General features: G+C 38.5%; 2 protein-coding genes across 2 annotated transcripts; one reads left to right on the plus strand and one right to left on the minus strand.

Moving 5' to 3' along the window:
- The first annotated feature begins 1,810 nt into the window (after positions 1 to 1,810).
- On the plus strand, positions 1,811 to 13,795 carry lin9 (lin-9 DREAM MuvB core complex component). The gene is made up of 15 exons (XM_042503319.1): positions 1,811 to 1,876; positions 2,766 to 2,798; positions 4,117 to 4,208; positions 5,081 to 5,194; positions 6,874 to 7,004; positions 7,204 to 7,329; positions 8,539 to 8,696; positions 10,050 to 10,183; positions 10,324 to 10,452; positions 10,832 to 10,933; positions 11,040 to 11,120; positions 11,232 to 11,357; positions 11,500 to 11,682; positions 12,264 to 12,361; positions 12,762 to 13,795. Exons 1-15 carry the CDS (start codon positions 1,846 to 1,848, stop codon positions 12,865 to 12,867), a joined length of 1,644 nt encoding a protein of 547 aa, XP_042359253.1. The 5' UTR covers positions 1,811 to 1,845; the 3' UTR covers positions 12,868 to 13,795.
- Positions 13,796 to 14,699: 904 nt separating this feature from the next.
- mixl1 (Mix paired-like homeobox) lies at positions 14,700 to 17,421 on the minus strand. Its single transcript, XM_042503017.1, has 4 exons — positions 17,325 to 17,421; positions 16,994 to 17,214; positions 15,881 to 16,007; positions 14,700 to 15,415 (listed from the first exon to the last, which is right to left on the minus strand). Exons 1-4 carry the CDS (start codon positions 17,419 to 17,421, stop codon positions 14,838 to 14,840), a joined length of 1,023 nt encoding a protein of 340 aa, XP_042358951.1. The 3' UTR covers positions 14,700 to 14,837.
- Between the last annotated feature and the right edge of the window lie 3,107 nt (positions 17,422 to 20,528).

A 20,528-nucleotide genomic window follows, 5' to 3' on the forward strand; every position in this document is an offset into this window, starting at 1 on the left:
AGTGTCAGACACTGGAGAGGGACTCCTTCAACAGGATGGTAGCCTGGAGGAATTTGTTGGACATTCAATAATTAATAGTCCTCCTAACATACACAGAAATTGCACGGATGCCAAGATGCCTGAAGTAAGGTCTGTGGTTAACACAAGCTTAAGAGACTTTAAAATGTTGTTCTATTATATAAAATACATCAGTAAATACCATGAACTTTAAGAACAAGAGTTGCGAACAAGTGACTAAATGAGAGAACGAAACGTCTTCACTCTGAACTGTGCAGACAGCCTCGTAGCGGTACTTGCGCAACCGTAGTATAGTTCATTATAGCCACACGAGCTCTTTACCGGTGATTACAGTTAGGCTTCAAAAGTACTGAATGTGGTGTTTTTTGTGAAGATTACCTTGATGAACAAAACGTGTAAGTATCGTAAACTTTTGTTCACTACAGAGCTTATTTTCTGCAATGATCCAAAATCCAATGGAAAAATCCCAAAGGCTTTTTGATGAGGGAACCAAGGTCACCAGGGCGATGTCAGCTTCCAGGTTGGTCTACAGAGAACGTTGTCCCTGAGGCGCTCTGTGGATTCTTGCAAATGCCTTGAGAAGCACTATGAGGGGCCAGAGGCATATCCCCGCTGAAAAATCCAGCTAAAAACAGCCTATGCTGGTAGCTGGCTTTAGCCGGTCGAAGATGGTCTTAGATGGTCCTGACCCAGTTCCTGCTGGTCTTTGATGGTTTAGCTTGGTGGGCTACCCGCTGGACATGCTGATGTGACAAGCCTGTCAAGCTGCACACATTTATCTTTATGCATATCCCATGACAGGAGACTTAACTAATTTATGGCCTCTGATTTTCCCTCATGATAGTGTTATTTCTCCACACTCAAAGACATTGATTTGGTTTCAATTTTAGAGGAACTTTAATGGATAAACCAACCAGAGTGGCCATCATAAGTTGGTATGACCAGCTAAACCATCAAAAATTATGCAAAAAAATTATGCAAAAACAGACAATTGATTAAACGTTTTTTCCGCAGGGATTTTTTTTTTAAATATGTTGTCTCATGCACTACTGTCAGGATATAATGACTACTTCAGCAAATATGACAAAAGTTATTTTTATAAGTTAACTACTGAACCTTTAACCCTCTGAAACCTGCACTGACATCACTTTTCTTGTGCTACATCCAGATGCTTTTCCCAGGCATGTAAACATCACTAAAATGTTACACACATCTTGGCAAGCAATGTCCCGCAAACTGCAAGAAAACAAGAAAATGAATTGAGAATCAAGAGAGAAATTAATAACAATGTGTGGAATAAAACTAAAACTTTTATTTAAAAAATTGAAAAAATGAGCAAAAAGTCCAGGGAACTAACAAGTTATAATTACATATTTAAAGTTAATTACATTTGAATTTTTAGCATGTTTTCCAAATAATTTCCTCCTTTGTTTTTTTCCTCTTTTTTTGCTAACTTGTAAATTCTTGTTAAGTTACGCATTGCCTTCACATGTATTTGACAGAAATGAAGCCAATGTGTTCAGGTTTCAAGGGGTTAACTGAAGTGCTGTATGAAACAATGGATGGATGCTGAGTGCTGACTCTGACTTCCAGTTTTGCATATAAGGAAATGGTTTTTCAAGCATTTCCCTCAACATTTTGAACATAAAGTTGAATTTGTATTAAGTTAATATAATTACATGTGCACATATGCATAACAAAGTGGTCACTCAAACATCGGTTTGATAAATTAAAAGATTTTTATTTCTCAAATCGCCCTCCAGATAGCGTCCCGACCCAGAATGCATTTTGACAAGGTCTTTGAAAAAGCGGCGCGGCTAATTCAAGATGGCGGAGATGGACCAGCTGTTAGACGAGAGTGAGTAACAACACAAATTTAAGGAGTTTGCATTGTAAACAAGCAGCGGCCCCGTTGTGGTTAAATCAATATTTGGCGATAAACTCCCATCGTTGCTCATGTAACGATTATAGTAAGTTTTGGGCGGAGTTCTTAAAGTCATTTTTAGACGCGAAGAGATACCGGTCTGTCCAAGTCAGCTAACGCTTGTTAGCACGAGAGGCTAACCATAGCTAATGTTGGAGTTGAGCAAGTTACTTTAGCCCAACTGGGTAAACAAATAACGTTAGCTTAGCTATGAGCTAACGTCTGCTAGCCTTAGCAACAACAAAAGGACTGCCATAACGTCTCTATTACCTAAGTACACACGCTAGCTATTAGCATTTTGTTTTTATGAGCATAGTTTTTAGCCCTTATATTTAGTGTTGTTAGCGCTGGTTAACGTTACATGGTAACGCGGTGTGTATGGTTTTGACAAGCTGGCGAAGAGAAACTAGCCAAGATATCTGACTGTTAACAGCTGTAATAGTCATTTCAGTCACCGCGAGCGTAGTTTGTGTAACTAAATAATATCTCCGGCTCGTAATATAGTGTAACGTTAGCCTGTGTAGCTCGTTTCGTGTGATATGATCTGTCCAGCTGATGTTATGCCCGTGCTTGACAGCTCATATTGGGGGTTAAGGCCTAACTGACTGCGCTAGCTATATCTAACTTCAGTTACCCTGCCCGGCTGCTGTCAGTGTTTAAAGGACAGTCTGCTGATGATCATATTAACTTAAAACTAAAAAGCAAAGCCGGATTACCCTTTGATTCACCGTGACATGTTAAGAAAAAATATTTACAGTGTATTACAGTCTCATACTATCAGTGTATTGCTGTAGATTAATGTAGCCCATTTTCTCCTCCTCAGGCTCCTCAGCAGAGGCACTTGTCAGTTTAAAAGGTATGTGACTGATTTCTGTACATTTATTCCAGACACTGTGTGTATGCATACTGGGAGCTCCTGGAAGCTGATGCTGTGTCAACCATAACTTAAAACAGAAGGCAACGATTTGCAAATCATATTCCACATATATTCAAGTTATTGCAGTACAAAGAAAATATGTCTTTTTTATTGTTTTTTTCTGCAGTTTTTGAGAAACATAAACATATGTATCAGTGTGAACAAAAATATGTAGACCTGTACAACTAGCGCACAAACTTTTGCGTGTACTGTATGTCTAATGCTTTGTACAGAACCACACATTATCTGTAACACAGTAATTCACGTGCTGTAAATGAAAGATGTATTTTAGAAAATGGGAAAGAAAAAAACTAAGGAGAGGGAAAAGATAAAGACACTATTGTAATCTGAAATAACCCCAACTTCACATATATAAAATGGCAGAGCTGGAGTTATAGCACTCCTGTTCCCTGATTGTAGAGGACCCCACCTCACACTCATTAACTTTTCCAGATCCAAAGAGTAATGTTCAAACCGATGAACTTTATTGTTTTTTTTAATACACACTCATTCTGAATTTGATGCCTGCAACATGATCCAAAAAAATGTACCAGGCCCAGGGGCATGTTTACCACTGTGATACATCACCTTTTTTCCCAACAACACTCAGTAAGCATTTTGGAACAGGTTCTAAAAGTGACATTTTTTCTCATAATTTACAAATAAATATTCAAGATTTAAAGCCCATCTCTGTGGAAGAATAGGCCAAACTCCCATCTGAACACTGTGAGAGATTAGTTTCTTAATAGAGAAAGCATCTTGGAGGGCCCACTGCAAACAAATGCTTCTCAAATTAATTTTCAGTCAGCAATTCATAACATTTTTCCTGTGTCATTCCACTTTTAGAAATTGAAATGTTACAATTTCTTTACCTGTGTAGTTTTATGTGATTAATACCAATGTCTGGTCTACATTTCATGTGAATAGCTGCATGGAAAATATGTTTACTGAAATATTTTTTGACATGCTGAATACTTATTTCCCCAACTGTACACTGAAGAGGATTTGCAAATCAATGCATTCTGTTTTCAAGGTCCTAGTAGTAGTGTGTTTTTATTCAGTCATCACACATAATACAGTAAGTATAAACAACACAAACAGTATAAACAAAATCAACCATCTATCGGATAAATAGTGACTGAAAGGACTCAGGCAGAAGTGAGTCTAACATTTGGGAATGATTATGTCAGACAGGATTTTTGTATCTGGTGTCTTCCTTACACAATTTGTAATAAATGCATTGCTGTTTGTTTTATAGAAGGCAGTTTGTCCAACACTCTGAATGAAAAGAACAGCTTCCCAAGAGCGCACAACACCCGGGGACGTCATTCCTCCCTCACAATGGACACGGTAAGAGAAACCTGGCAATAGCAAAAGCTGAATTTTTTTATGTTTATTTATTTAACATGTATTTATCAAGGAAGTCTCTTGATTCACTCTCTTATTGAAAAGTATTATTAGTATTACTGTTATATTAGTATTAATATTTTTATTTTTTTTCATTCATTCATTGTCTGTATTCACTCCTCTTAAGGGTCGTGGAAGCGCCTATCCCAGCTGTCAGCTGTTAAAATTGAAAGAACTCCCAATAAAACTGCGACTCATATCACAATTGCTATATTTGTCCAAATAATCACAATATGATTTTCTAGTTCATTGTGCAGTCTTATATCCACATTTTTGTGTTCCATTTTGCACCAAAAATAAAGTAGAAGTTTTTGTGAGTGTTGAACATTTGGGGACCCGAGTGGAACCATTTGTTCCAACTTAAGGAGACTTTATAGAGCACTGCAGCCTGTCAGCCCAGAGCAATATATAGCTTTGTGCTTGAAGTGGATATTTTCATCTCACCAGAAAATTCCTTGTGTCAGAATGGCATGTCATGCTCTCTTATGGGTATTAAATGTAAAGCAGACAGCTGGCAACTCTCCCAATTTGTCACATATGTTTGCCTGAATACATACCAAATGTTCTTGATGCATATTGCCTGAATTTAGTTTGTAACTATCAGCAGAATTTCATTGATTAAACAGTATTTTCCTCATACAGATGACAATTAACGTGGCTTGTCATATTTATTTTTTCCCACTGCACATTAAATTGATTTGTTAAGAGTTACTCAAGAATAATGCACAGAGATATTTGGTATGAAAAGGAGCATAATAGGCACTGTTCATGAATTGGCATTAGTCATGAACTCCTGTCCACATTTGTCCTTCCAGCCCACACGTAGCTCAAAGAGGAGCCGTTTGTTTCGGGAGGAGGACGAGTCGCCCCAGCAGCGTCTCCCATCCAGATCCCCTCGGAGGAGCCAAAGGGTCAGCACCACCCCACAGGTAAAGACTACACACCCATAAAGTTAAATTATACCACTGTCCTGTTAGTTTTACTCTCATGCTCAAGCCAGCTCAAAATGGTACTGTCTACGTACTTTAGCCCACACTAGCGAAATAAGAGAGAGCCAGTGACATGATGTGGCAATTTAATTACACTCTTGATTCAGTCATTCATCACATTACAGTCATTGTCAACAATGTCAGTGGCTAGCCTCAATGTCTATAGCTGCGTTTCTACCAAAGGCTTTCGGTATAGTATCTTTGGAGCCTTAAGTAACACCTACAAAGAGATACTTAGACCCTAGATCTGTGTCGCATTTCCAAGTCTGTACCCCGCAGACTCAAATGAGAGACTCTGTCAGAGGGATATTAATAAAAAGTGGGGTTGTGCACTGACTTTTTGTCAGGCAACAGCAGGGGTTAAGCGCTGCACGAGCATATTGAACAAAGCGCCAAGATTTTTTTTTTCTCCAAGAGAAGATCAGAATATATGCAGTTCACAAAATCTGGTCGCAATTAATATAAGATCTGCAATATAATATTAATATTAAAGTTCCACTCATTACTCAAAGTGTCATTCAACCGAGACAATAAAAATAGATGAGGTGGTCAAAGTTGTCATATTGAAATTTAAGGTGAGTAGATGAATTAACATTGTCAACTCGTGCATTAAGTAACAATACAAGTAAACGTCCACAGCTGTTGCTAGAGGCTGCAAAACATCCTTTCATTTTGTATGTTGTAGTTCACTAATGTATGAAAAACTTATCACAGTATGAACAGTAGTTAAACCAGACACAGCTCAGCCCTGAGCACATAGTGTTGATTCTCTACTGACCTATAAACAGACTGCAGAGATTCTAGCTCCACCCTTTAGTACCAGATTTGTGTGCTAGGTACCCCAAGCAAAAGGGGGACCAAAAATGTGGACCGCTCCAAAGGTTCTAAAGGTACCAACCGCAACTTTTCACAATGGAAACGCAAAACAAATAATGAACTGAACTGAACAGACCTGCTGGTGGAAACCCCCCATTAATTACATTCTTGATTCAGTCATTCATCGCATTGCCAAGCCTCAGTGTCAATGTCACCATAATGAGTAGCTGCTTGATGGTCAGGGAAAAACCCAATAAACTCAGTGGGGCTGCCAACCCTTTCAAGAGATTTGCTGCTCCTCACCAAGTGTTCTGTTCGCATTAGCTGTAGTTTTTAAAGGGCAGTAACCACTTCAAAATGTATCAAAACAAAGTATATTAGAAAACAAAAGGGCTGCTGTTGTTGGATGAAAGCAACAGACCGCTGTGTAGAGTAAAACTTGACTCCATACTGCTGCCTCTCCTCTGTTAAACAGAAGCTTCAAAGCCAGTAAGGTCAACATTGAACGCCTTTTAAAAATGCTGCTTTTACGTTAGACATGTGCTTGACCCAACAAGTGTTGAGCCAATCAGGTTATAATGATTTTATAGCCCCGTTGTGGGAACAAGGAGTTATTGATGTACCTAAGAGTGAATCGTTTGTGGGAAATTGCATCTTTACTACTGCCATGCACAGTGGAGGAATAAATGAGAATTTGTGTGGGATTACCTGACTTTAATTTTTAATGTATTTATTATTTTTCCAAATACATACTGTATGTTCCTGTATGTTGAATGATGGTTTTATAATGTTTTTCTTTCCAGAAATTTTCTAACGTGGTGACACCAGATAAGAAGGCATCCCAGAAAATAGGGCTGAGATTAAGAAACCTCCTTAAGCTACCCAAAGCTCACAAATGGTGCATCTATGAATGGTTCTATTCTAATATTGACAGGTAAAGTCTCACCTTCACCTTCAAAAGACTGCAGTACATTTTGATTTATGGTGATCAACTCAGAGATGCTCTAACACTGTTCAAGCTTTGTGATGATCTGTAATTTTATTGAAAATAGTCTCAGAGGTCAGGGGAAACTTCATTAAAAATGTTTGTGGGAAAATGCTGTGCTAACTTATGATGTGTGATTTTTTTCCAGACCTCTCTTTGAGGGTGACAATGAATTCTGCCTGTGTCTCAAAGAGACTTTCCCCAACCTCAAAACGAGAAAGTTGACCAGGGTTGAGTGGGGAACAATCAGGAGACTGATGGGGAAACCTCGACGGTATGTTGAAATTTTTAAGCTCTGTGAGTCAATCAGGGGCAGGAATCATAGGGTAACTCACAATACAATATTGCGATTCTGCAATAATCGATATACTGCAAGACCATTCATCTATAACACATCACAATACCTGTGACTAAAAAAGAAAAAATACCCCTCAAAAGGCAAACAACAATAATGATGTATTAAATCAATTTGTTTGTTTGGTATTTAGCACTGCAGACTCACAGAATTTGACAGCTGAGATGAAATAACACACAAAGTGCATAGTCTTAGCATAGTGCCTCTTAAACACATCGTCTTCAACTTGTCCACAACGTCTGGCATCATTGCAATGTAAAATAGCCATAAATTGGCAAAAGGTAACACTGCTACAAAGCAGACCAGTTCTGGAATTGGTGCAACGCTGCTGCAGAGCTTCCTGAGCTTCCTGCTGCTGCAGAGCTTCCTGCTGCTGCAGCTACTGTATTTTCACAATTAAAAGCACATATTCCACTCATTTATGGAGCCCCTGAAAGCCACTGTATTGTCAACAACACAGTCCTGCAAATATTTCATAAAAAAAAGCCTTGTCTTATCAACTGATGGGATTCTTTTGATAGAAACTTTGACAGAGGCCTTTTATTTTGAAAAGAACACAGGAAAGGTTGAGTAAAATAGATGTATGTGAATGTCTTTATTTCTATGATGGGTATAGAAATTGAAACTGTAGTGCGAGGAGGTATTAAGTCATTATGCCCATTAATATTTAATGTTCACTGTCTATTTGGATTTTTGATGCAGTTACAGATTTGTTTTCCGCTGCTGTCCGCCATTTTCCGCTCTGTAAGTTTTGGGGTTTTCTTCTTCTTCCCCCTGCTCCTCCTCAGTGCACTTTTACCGTTGCTCATTAGATAATTGCCACTAAGCAAAATCATGAAATAGTGAGTCGAAATGGTAACAGGCTAAATGTGGGGGATGTTTAGAGCGTCTGTATGTTCTAATGGAAATATCAATATTTGGCGCCAGTGTATCAGTAACGTCTCGCCAGATGATGTCTCCGGATATATTTAGATATCTTTACACCCAATATTAATTTGTAATGTTTGTCTTCATTCATGTCAGACATTTCAATATATGTGAAATTGTTTTCTCTCTGCATTTTTTATGATGCTGTTACCCCAAACAAAGAATTGTTGCCACCGCACTATGCTTTGTCATCCCATCCAGGTGTTCATCGGCATTCTTTGCTGAGGAGCGGACGGCGCTGAGACAAAAGAGGCAGAAGATGCGCCTGCTGCAGCAAAGGAAACTGTCAGACGTGTCAAACTGCAAAGACCTTCCAGATGAAATCCCTTTGCCACTCATCATAGGAACCAAAGTCACTGGTAAGATGACTGATACCATAACAGCCAGACAGCTCTGTCTAAGTTTTATAATGCGGTTATTTCTGCAGGGAAATTACCCGCAGAGCGTCCCAGCTTACATGTTTAGTATTTGCCTGATTTCTTACCAAAAGAAGGCGTCAAATCCAGCATGAGGTTCATTTTGTCCCTGATCTGATCACAAAAAAAACAACTAAAGTAAGGGATGCAGGAGTCAAACACATATTTCATGGTGATCAAATAAGAGAACTGTTAAGAGAGAAAAGACCTAAACAGCACCGACAGTGACTTCACTGTTTATGTTTAGTTTGGCTGATAAGGAAACTCAAACCCCATAACACGAGTAAGGATGTCCCACACTGATCTAAACATTGGACCTCATTCACCACGCGTTTCTGAAGAAATGTGCACTTACAACTACTTGAGCCGCTTTTACAAAGATTCTGAAATTCTTCAATGTTTTCTTATCTGGGATTTGTTCTTCAGTAAGAACAAAATCTATGCACATGACATGTTTGTGTGTTATGATAGGTTATTGTTTTTTTCTGCAGTTATACAGTTGTACAGTATTATAGGGTTTATATTACAATGATATTTTCTATCATTAATAATATTTTGTACTATTATTTTCATTTTTTAAAAAAGCATTATGGCCTTTCAAAATAAACACAACACTTACAGTTCAGTTCACATCAGTTATGTCATTTGGTACTATGCCATAATAATTTATGATTGCTCATGCTAGAAAATATCACTGGCAGTTTGGACAAACGGGACAAAAAGTGACTAAGCAGCGTTCAAAATAAGTTATTAATTACAGAAATATTGTGTGAAACGTCCACCTCTGCCTCCCTCTGAGTACAGAGTAAAGCTTGGAGAGTGCTGCAGCTCTGTCTGTCTTCAGCTGAGCTACTGAAATGCATAGTTTGCAAGTCAGGTGGTTTATGAATGCGTATTTTTAGCATTTCATGCATTTTCTTGAGGGTTTTTATATCCACTTCTGACGCTTTTTTTTCAGTGCTCCACACTCTGCAGACTTTAGCTTCGCTCAACTTTACCTCATCCTCAGTCTCTGTGTGTGAACTCAGCACTGCAGTCTCACAGCCTTTTTATGGGGATTTTGGGGGCATTGACCTGTGCTAATTAGGATGAACTGGCACGCGCTGTCAACTTATGAGGACAGTGGGATTCATCATTATAAGACCACAGGTGCAAACAATTCTGGGGTTTAAGAAGACGTTTAGACTTTTCGTTGGAGGTTTCTTGAGAAAGAAAATAACACAAAGGTATTCATGAATGAGGCCCAATATTACCAGCAAGAATTCTGATTTTGTGTGTTTTCTTTTTGTCCCAAAGCTCGACTCCGAGGCATCCATGATGGGTTGTTCACAGGGCAGATCGATGCAGTGGACACCAGTGCTGCCACATATCGTGTCACCTTTGACCGCAGTGGTCTGGGAACACACACTGTGCCTGACTACGAAGTCCTGGTAAGAATAAAGAACGCGAAATTTATATTTTCGTTATAATGCAATAATCAGAAATTGTCAAAATGCAAAGACGTACAGTAGCTTTATAAAAGGAATTTGATAATACATTCTGAAACATCTGCTGATGATTGTGTTTTCAGAGCAATGAGCCCAATGAGACCATGCCCATTTCAGCCTTTGCCCAGAAACATCGGATAACACGCTACATGCAGAACCTCATGACTCCGCCTAGAGGGCCGTATCCGTCCGCCACCACTCCCGTCCTCATGGTACTGTAAACCTTCATCTAATGACCCATCTACATGTTTTGCATCATCACACTTGTGTGATGATGCAAAACACTTATGTCTCACAGTTGTCAGTGATATTTTGTACTGGTTTAAATCTGCTTTGGCTGTGAGTAGGTTTATCTACTGCAACAGATAAATGGGCACACATCAGTTAGAAACTTATATCTAAATAAAGTAAATCTAATTATTTTCTTAGATTTTGTTGATCAGTTTGAGATTTAATTCTGAAGAAAACAAATAAAAGGAAGCTGATCAGTTCAAACAGAGGGAATCAGTTGTCTTAAATCTTCTGAATCTCTTTCTCTGGATTGCTTATGAAGATAAATGACTTTATTGTCCTTTTGTTTTTCCATTACAGGACAATGACCCTCTTATCAACCAGTCACCATGGAGGAACAAACTGCCCGGTGCTGAGGGAGACACTCTGGGAGGATTTCCTGTCAAGTTCCTCGTCCAAGTGGTAAATACCTCCTGTCAAGTGAAATACTGAAATCTGACATCCTAAAACATTGTAACAATTTGTTTTAACTAATATTTTGTCTGATGATTTTTTCTTTCGTGACTAGACGAGGCTGTCAAAGATTCTCATGATCAAGAAAGAGCACATCAAGCATTTGAAAGAAATGAACACAGAGGCAGAGAAACTGGTACACTCTTTGTCATTTAAAGAAAAAGCTGCTTTAACATCTATTCAGTGTTTTCAGAGATGTGCACATCAAGCACAATTAAAACTGTGATTGTTTATTTTCTGTGTTCAGAAGTCGTACTCGATGCCTATTGACCTCGACTTCCAGAAGCGATATGCTACTACAGTGCTTGAGCTGGAACAGCTCAATAAAGATCTCAACAAGGTGCTTCACGAAGTTCATCAGTTCTGCTGTGAGGTAAGTCAGTGTACAGCAACATGTGCTCAACTGTAATATTTCTTTCCTTGTTCTGATATTTACAGCATCTCATTTCATAGTTAATCAAATCTGGGAAAAAAATGCCTTTCTAAAGATGTGAATCACCAATATGTTCGTCCAGCTTGCTCCAGATCAGGGTATGGTTCCAGCTGACCATCCCACAGAGCTGCGGCGGCGCTGTGAAGACGAAGCCCAGCAGATGGTGCAGCTGAGCAGCTCGCTGAAGGACGGACAGCAGAGTGTAACAAACCCCAGCCTCACACACCTCATCTCCCGTCTAACTGCTCTGCTGCTACAGATCAAGGTAGAGCAAATAGAAATGCTGCGCTGCTTTCATTCCTGCTCACACTTTTTCTAACACATCAGGTTTGTTTACAGTGATTTACGGCATTGAGGTCAGTACAAGATTGGCAGCAACATTCAGAGATGTCCCAATAATTATTTTTTTTTTGCACTTGATCCCAATCCGAATCCTTTGATATTGTGTAAATGCTGATACGGAGTCTCGATCCAATATTTGTATTTACTTGGGTAATACAGCTACACAATGCACACTTCAAGTATTAAACAGTTATTAAAATCAATCCAGTGACAGTTTAATAGCTCTGCAATGCAATACAAGAGAAAATGTCTGCATTCAAACAGTTCTTTAAGGGTTTTCATTCTATTTTTATTTTTAAAAAACAAAAATTGAAACAACAAAAAAGTGTTATGGCTCCTATCACAGTTCCACGCAGCGTAGCATCCTACTGATCCGATCAGGACGTCCCAAACAACATCAATTCATGAATAAGTCTACTGTAAACTTTCTTTGACAGCTTTTGCATGTTTACCAAACAATATTTGAATAACCTGCTTTAATCAATTTTTCCTGATTTGCTTCAGTGTCTGGCAGATGGAGGAGACCTGAATTCATTTGAGTTTAAATCTCTAACAGACTCCCTAAATGACATCAAGGCATCAATTGATCCCTCTAACCTCAGGTATGTGGACTCTGCAGTGCTTCTAACTATATTTTCTTAAGCCCAGTCAAGACCAAAGATTCACGACAAAGCTGGTTGAAAATCGGTGAGGCTTCACTAAGCCCTTTGCATGTTGCACCTCTGAATAAGGTGTGCAAACAGACTCAGGTTTATCTCAGGAGAATGCAAAAGTTTTGTGAGGGAACACGTACGTTTCTTGGAAGAATGCAAAACTATTTAGCTTTTATTCTCCAATTTATTTTTTTTCTCTCATGTCCTCTTGGGGCTCTGTACATACATAAGCAATTAAACAAATTATTAAAAATTATCCAAGTCAGTATCACTACCAATCACATTCAGTCATCCTCAAAGTACTGAGGGTTTTTTTTTTTTTACACTATGGTCTTTTCTGTGTTTCCAGTTGCTTCCAGAATAATGTAGAGATCCACGTGGCACACATCCAGAGCGGCCTTAGTCAGCTGGGCAACCTGCATGCATTTTCTGCCAACAACACCAACGCAGTCTGAGTACCTGCACCCCCCCACACCATGCCCAGAGGTGCGTCCAAGTTATATGATCTTTTGAGAAGGTGCTTCCACCTGAACTGATACAAGACTGCAAACACAAAAGCTCACGTGGATGTTGTGGACCACCACCACCATGCAATCTGAATTTGGATGTCCCAGTGAAACAACTCAAGAGTTCTGCCCAAACCCCCAACGCTCTGTGCCGACGGGAGAGAGGATGTCATGAGTATTTCACCCACCCGTTTATTGTGTGAAAATGTTGGTGCGCCCAATCAAACACAAATCTGAAAGAGCCTTTAGCTAACGCCACAAATCCACATCTCCAAACTCTCAGTGGTTATTTATTGGTTCCATGTGCCAAACATTGATTCTTACAGTTTTTGTAGTCCATATTTATTTATTTTTGAGTAGGTGTGTATGGTTATGAAACGATATTTTACTATCTCTAAAGTTTCCCCCTGTAAGTGTTGTGTTCCGTTGCTCCACTGATGGTAAGCACAGGGAGGCTAAAGAATGTTTAATAAAACTCTTTATTGTAGATAATTGTACAATATGTCTGATTATTAGGACTATCGTCAACATTTCTGCTGTGTATTCAGAAATGGCTTTTGTAATTTTGTGTGCACTGAAAAGAGATTTTGGTATTTTTATAGAGGAGAACTCCGGGGTTTTGATGCCTTTTACTCCCTGAGATGATCTTAGCATTTCCATATTTGGCATGGCTGTTGCTGCAACCCCTCCCCACCCTCCTCACTAAGCGTGCATCACTGATGTAATCCCGAAAAATTTAACTCAACAGTTTTTTCTTCAAGAATCTCCTTTTTCAGGTTTGTAAAGTTGTATATGAGAGTGCCTCAGGGCAATTGTATATAAATGTTTCCGTCTTTTTATATTAAACATAATATTGCGAAGCAGTATTTGGTCTTCAGGTTGTCCGTCTGTTGGTCCTGTTTTCATGAAAGCAATATCTCAATATCTATAATGCTGTGAGGAAATTTCTTCAAATCTGGCGCAGATGTCCACTTGGATTCAGCTATGAACTAATTGGATTTTGGGGGTCAAAGGTTAATATCACTGTGAGCTCGCCTCTCATTATTGTGGACGCTATATCTAAAGAACAGCTGGAAGGAAATTTTTAAAATTTGGCACAAACTTGGAGCTCCAAGTTCACGTGGACTCAAGGATGAACTGATTAGATTTTGGTTTTGAAAAGTAAATGTTACCTTGCATTCGTCTCATGCTTGTGAACCAATATCTGAAGAACACCTCGTGGGAGATTCTTCAAATTTGGCACAGATGTTTATCTAGACTCAAGGATACACTGATATAATATGATGGTCACTGACCTCACAGACCTCACTCGTTTTTGGCCATAATTCAGGAATTTACACTAATTATCACAAAACACAGAAGTCTAACAGGATAAAGGACATTTCTCAGATTTTAAAAAGTTTTTTAGGATTTTAGAACGTTCTAGTATTTTCGGACATTTCTAGGATTTTTGAACATTTCTAGAAATATCAGACATTTCTAGAATTTTAAGACATTTCTAGTGTTGTGGCATATCTCGGTTTTTTTAACATTTCTACAAATATTGGACATTTCTAGGATTTTAGGACGCTTCTAGGATTTGGGGACATTTTTAGGATTTCATGGTGTTTCTAATGTTTTTAGGACATTTCTAGGAATTTAGGACATTAGGGGTTTAGCTAGGACTTCTGTGAAAGGGTGTGAGGGATCCCAGTGTGGATGTTAAGTGTAAGTGAAACTTCACTGGTTCACAGAGGCAAGGTGTTTAATCCCAGTTAGTCTTTATTAACAGACAAAAGAAATAAAAAATTCTTCTTACTTTACAATCAACAGTTTTATTACCCCTTTACAATAAATACAAATTTTCCTTTCACACAGACACAACAACAACTGTTTCTTATGTTACATATAGCTGTTTTTATATCAGCTGTTATTATACATCACATAAAGCCGCCAAAGCCAGCCATAGCTTCGTTTTCCCAGTCAGAGTCCGAGTCAGTAAAGTCCTGTGCCTCAGTGGCGTGGATTGGGGAGAAGTGACTGAACCTGTCTCCTGCGGCTCTCACATGCGGATAGTGGATTTGGCATCCGTTATTTTTTGGTGACGACCTGCTGAAGTTATTGTGGTTGGGGATGGGAGGAATCACAACTTTCATTTCTGGTCCAATGGTCTTGTTTGGAGGGAAGTTGTCGTATTCCACCAGAACCTTCGGACCCTGGTTTCCACTCATGTTGGCTTCGATTTTGAGTTGATGCTCGTTCTCCTTAGGATACAAATGGACGTTACAGCATGGGACGTTAACGCTCAGCTCACGCCGTAGCATCTGCTCAGGTTTCACTCTGGCTCCGTCCTTGTCATAGAGGCAGGAGGCGGGCGTGTGTTCGTAGCTGCTGGGTTTGGTGGGCATACTGGTTCTGTGAGGGTCATCTGTGTTTTGGTGCATTTTAGGTCTGAAAGTTTCCTCCAGTCCAAAACCTCCTATCCTGTGTGCCTCGGCTCCATGGTTGTTTTCATAAACTGAAAGAGAATAGAAAAAATGAGACAATTGTTTTTGAAATAAGATGAATGTGTTTTAAACTGCTCTTTCACTCACTGGAAGTGATTGTTATGGTTAGCGCAATGTCATGGTGTTTCGGCTTATACCCCAAAAAACTTTATTGTTATTATTATTGTTGAAATGGTCTCAGTTCAGAAGCAGAAAATGTACTAATTTACTCATTTCTTTGGGTGCTCTCGGCGTCATCTAGAACATATTTTCCAAATCAGTATCTGTAAAGCAGCTCCAGACTTCACGAGTTTCAGTTTTAGCCCTCTAGTTTTTGAATTTCTGAGAGCTGATCATGTTTGCTAGCATTTTTTGATTGCCATATTGCCATACTCATTATCTAATGTGACCAGAAAGACCAACGTGTGTGGAGAAAATACACAATTGAGTACTTGAGCTTGAATAAAAAAACTGTAACTGTATTCTGTATTGATCACCTTTCTCTGGGCCCATCCTGCTTTGGAGCTGGCTAAAGGGGCCAGCTGCTGGCGGGTTGGCGACCTTCATGGACACTGATGAGCCAACTTGGCGACGAGACTTGGCTCTTCTGTTCTGAAACCACACCTGAAATGTGTGAGCGGAAAACGTTAGGACAGTTGAACAATTGACAGTAACCTGGGTGTTTTAATGTGACAGTATCAATGGCTTTTTTTAAACTCTCAAAAGATTTTACTAAACAGTGACCAGAAGCAGATCTTTGGCTTGTTATCGTAGGGTAATCTGTTTTGTTGCTGTACAGCACCGCACCCGTCTTTGTCAAATAGTGCCATATAGAACAGTGGAGGTACCATAAAGCACTACATTGTTTTAAATTTTTCAGTGTGTAGACCCTCATAGATGCCAAGTAATACCATGGTAAAGTCATGTGCTTTTAAATGACACATCTATAAATACTTATTATTAAGATAGCTTTTCAAACCTGGAATATTTCAGTACACATTAGTTGAGAGACACTGCTTTAATCTTTTGAAATGTGAGAAAATTGACTTGATTTCTTCAAAAACATGGTTAGAAGGCCATGAGCAACTTAACAGGAAATTACTCAAAGTTAGCCGGAAATTTGTTTTTAAAAAAAGTTCAAATTAAAAAAAAAAGGATATGACTTGTAAAAAAGTGTTAATATACACACATATACACATATTTCTCTAACATAATTTTAAATATATAATGATAGTTATAAAAGAGTTTTCTGAACATTTTCCCCTATTATTTTTTTTTTATTTATAATTTTTTTCTCTCTCTTTTCTTTGTAAAGGGCTCCTGAAAACAGCCAAAGAAAATTTATGTGGATTCAGGGTAAATGTTTGTCACCTGGAAATACACTTTTCAGGTTGTTTTTATTCTTTTTTTTCCCAGTTTCCCAACTTAACTAGGTTGAAGAACGAGTAGAGAACCTCTGAGGAACAATACAGGAGCGTGAAAGTTGCTTGTATGGCAGTGTTGCTCAACAAATGCAAAAGAACCGCTGAGGAACTAATATTTCTCTGCATGTGACCTGTTGAAAAATCACTCCACATCTATTGGATTAATCATTTTAAGGTAGACAATACCTGAATCCTGGATTCCGGCAGGCCGGTCAGAGCTTCTAGTCTCTCTCGTAGGTAGATGTCAGGATATTTAGTATCCGAGTAAACTTTCTCCAACACCTCGATTTGCTGCTGGGTGAAGTTGGTCCTCTTTCTCCTGTGCGTCAGTATTGCTACGCATTTATCCGCCCTTGGTGCAGAGTTTGCAGAGTTGAAGTAGTTTGTAACATCCGAGGCGCCATAATCTGAAAAGAAAACGTTTAGAATGGTCGTTAGAAAAGATGTTAGAAGTCACTGGACATGTGCGTAAATTACGCACAAATTACGCACAGCCACAGAGCCACCAGCCACCCACCTGAATTCACCATGCTGTTTATCTGCAGATGTCCCTCATGAAACATCTGGAAATGATTCAGATCCCCGACGCACATATTCCCATGAACTGAAGACATGATCCTCGACGTCTAATTTCCAGGTACTGACTGAGTTTGAGAGCTGCGCGTCTCTCTGGGGTTAAATCCCCCCGCGATCAAAGGTGATGCTGCTTGTACGTGTGAATGGGGCAGCCATCGGTGCCGGCTGGCACTGCAGCGGCCGCGCACTGACTTCAGACGTCTGCGGGCCGCTGGAGGTGTGAAGGCCTCACACCTGGGACTGCGGAGCGGCCGCATGTCTCTTTAAGGGGTTTTTAATGGAATCTGCATGCGCAATACACATCGGCAGCGAAAACATTTATCCGCTTTGGAATGGATGAAGCAATAATGGACATGTAGCCTTCAAAGAGGGACAGTCGGAAACTGCCATTTCCTCAACAGGTTAGAGCCTCACAAGGGCTGCAGTCTGTTGTTGGATAATAACAGAAGTTAATGTATTATTATTTTTTTCCTGTAGGTAATGATCTCCAGTCAAATTTCAGATTATTTTACAAAGCCTAAACAAATTTACAAATATTTCAAAAACTGACTGCCCATTGCATTAGGCAATACACTTTGTTATGTAGCTAATCTCCTGTGCTCTCTGTGCAATAGCTATCTGTTAACATAATGAAATATATATGCGATAAAGAGTGCATATATTGACAATAACTTTACTGGAATAGCAGGAAGACAATAAATGGATAAATTATTTAAAGGATGTGTCATTCAAAATGAATTAAAGTTTTGTATTGCTGAATGTGATTCTGCAACATATGTTTTTACAAGGATTTTCCTTTTTTAGTGATAGAGTATGTATAGATTAATTGTCACAAAAAAAGATATTCGATATTGATAATATCAAGTTGGAGCTTTATTAATCCCGAAGGCACTTCCTGAATTTGAATGCAAAACCATATGCATTGCTTTAGAAACATTCAGGTCTTTACAGGATCTGCTTCTCAGTACTGATTTATGTAGGAAATGTTGCTTCCTGCCCCCTTTCAGTGGCAACAAAGTTAATCTCAATACACAAACCTCAGTTCAAAAGTATCCAGGAGTGGGCACTTGTTATTGAATGGGTCATTTGATTCAGGGGGGGTCAAGTCAAGAGGTCACCACAGACAGACTAATTTGTTCACATATATTTGGACAAGAAAGAGCTTTAATGGTTACATGTATTGCTTTTTTAAACACATTGTATTTCCTTTTCAAGTGCAGGGTGTAATACAAAAAAGGACAAAAATCAACAGAGATGATCAAATCACAGACTCTTATGGATGAAAAAACATTAACAAACAGAAAAAAGGGGGGAACAGTATGACATGTAGCCATACACATAACATGGGAATACATTTCACAGAGCAGCAAAACAACCAAGAGAAAGCTTTCATATGCACTACTTTTATGCTCATTTCTAAGATTCAAATTTTTGTACATATTTTCATACATATATCGGCTCAATTCCATGCTTCAAATTCAATGACTTTGGGTGTGGGTGACTTTATGGCAATATAAAGTGTTTCTTCATCAATATGTTTATTGAATTTGAATTTACAGACTTAAAAATTCATTTACAACATTATTCAAAGTGACACAAATGAATGTTTATTTTATCAAACTGAAGAGCCCTCCATAACCTGCCCTGCAGCATACAATATAAAGTGTTTACTAGACTTTTTACTGCATCCTCAGTCATGTGATTTATGGGCTGCAGCTGGTTTAAGTCACATGCAGTAGATTGTATGAAGTCAGGAAATGGGCTTTATTTATCAGAGTATAGTAGGATAATATTTTTCCTTAAGCTGAGTGACTGAGGGGAACGGTTTCTGGCTATGAAAAATATTCTGATTTTGGATTTGTGCTGCATTCAGAACCCTTCAATGAAAAAAACTGGTAATTTGGTTTGATTTCTTTCGATAACATGGGGGGAAAAAGCCACGACCAACTTGACAAAAAATGTCCCACAGATTGCAAGAAATTATAAGATTGTGACAAAAGAGGATTATTAGAAAGTTACCCCAAAGATAAGGGAAAATGTCATGTATTTATAATTATTATAATTTTATATTTAAAATGATGTTACAGAAAAAACAATAAATATAATATACTGTGTTTTTTGTTTTTTGTGTGTGCTTATTTTCAGGTAATTTTCTTGTAACTTTCTTTTACACATTTTTTTTCTTCTTCTCATTTTTGGGCCATGTCTTGTTAAATTGCTACATGCCTTCTCCCCATGTATTTGAAAAAATCAAACCAATTTCTTCAGGTTACAAAGGGTTAAAATGCATTTGGGATGCTGTTTGTAATTAAAATAAATGCAAAAAAACATCATTTACAGTTGAATGTCCCTTCTTTAAGACAAATCAAAAAACATAACTCCCTCCCGAGTGCTTAAAAATTATTTGTAGTGCTTCTCCAGTTTTGCACCACCCTCTCTCCTGTCAATAACAATGAACAGTCTCTTGGCGTTAAACGATCATGCTCCTGGGAGAGACATTTAATGTTTTATCTTTTCTACTTGATCTCTGTGGTACGATGACTTGACAGCAGTTGTGTCAATTCAGATCCGCAACAGCACTTCTTGATCTCTGTACTTTGACACATGCAGCATTGTTCAGGTAAGACGTGGTTGTTGGTAAAAGACATTCACAGTTCACAGGCTGCTTTGTCTGAGGGCTTTAATTGGGTATTGCTGCTGTGTTAAGACCAGATTGCTATGCTAAAATCAGGCTGTTGAAGTTCCTGATCTTTTGTAATGGACATTTAAATGTTTTCTGGGAGCTGAGAAATGAACAGTAAATGCCTCGTACATTCATCTGTGACCATAAAGCTCTTCAATCACGGCCAGTGAAAAACATAGTATAATCACAGTTTGGTTAATTGAAAAGTATTCACTTATGAGGCATTTTTACATTAGTGTTTCAGTGCATAACAGTATCACAATTAGAGAAAATTAAATTAAAAACAAAATCAATTATTGCAAAAACCAAGAAGTGACAAAATTGCAAGAAAGATGAAAAATACAATAAAAATATCTCACTTAAAATGAAAGTTGATTTAAAAAAATAAATCAGCATTATTGCTTTCAATGTATGTAAATAATAATGTTGAGCTTGGCAGCCCATGATATAAATTTGATGTTT

Source organism: Plectropomus leopardus, chromosome 16, assembly GCF_008729295.1.
Source record: "Plectropomus leopardus isolate mb chromosome 16, YSFRI_Pleo_2.0, whole genome shotgun sequence".
In the NCBI taxonomy this organism is placed as follows: Eukaryota; Metazoa; Chordata; class Actinopteri; order Perciformes; family Serranidae; genus Plectropomus; species Plectropomus leopardus.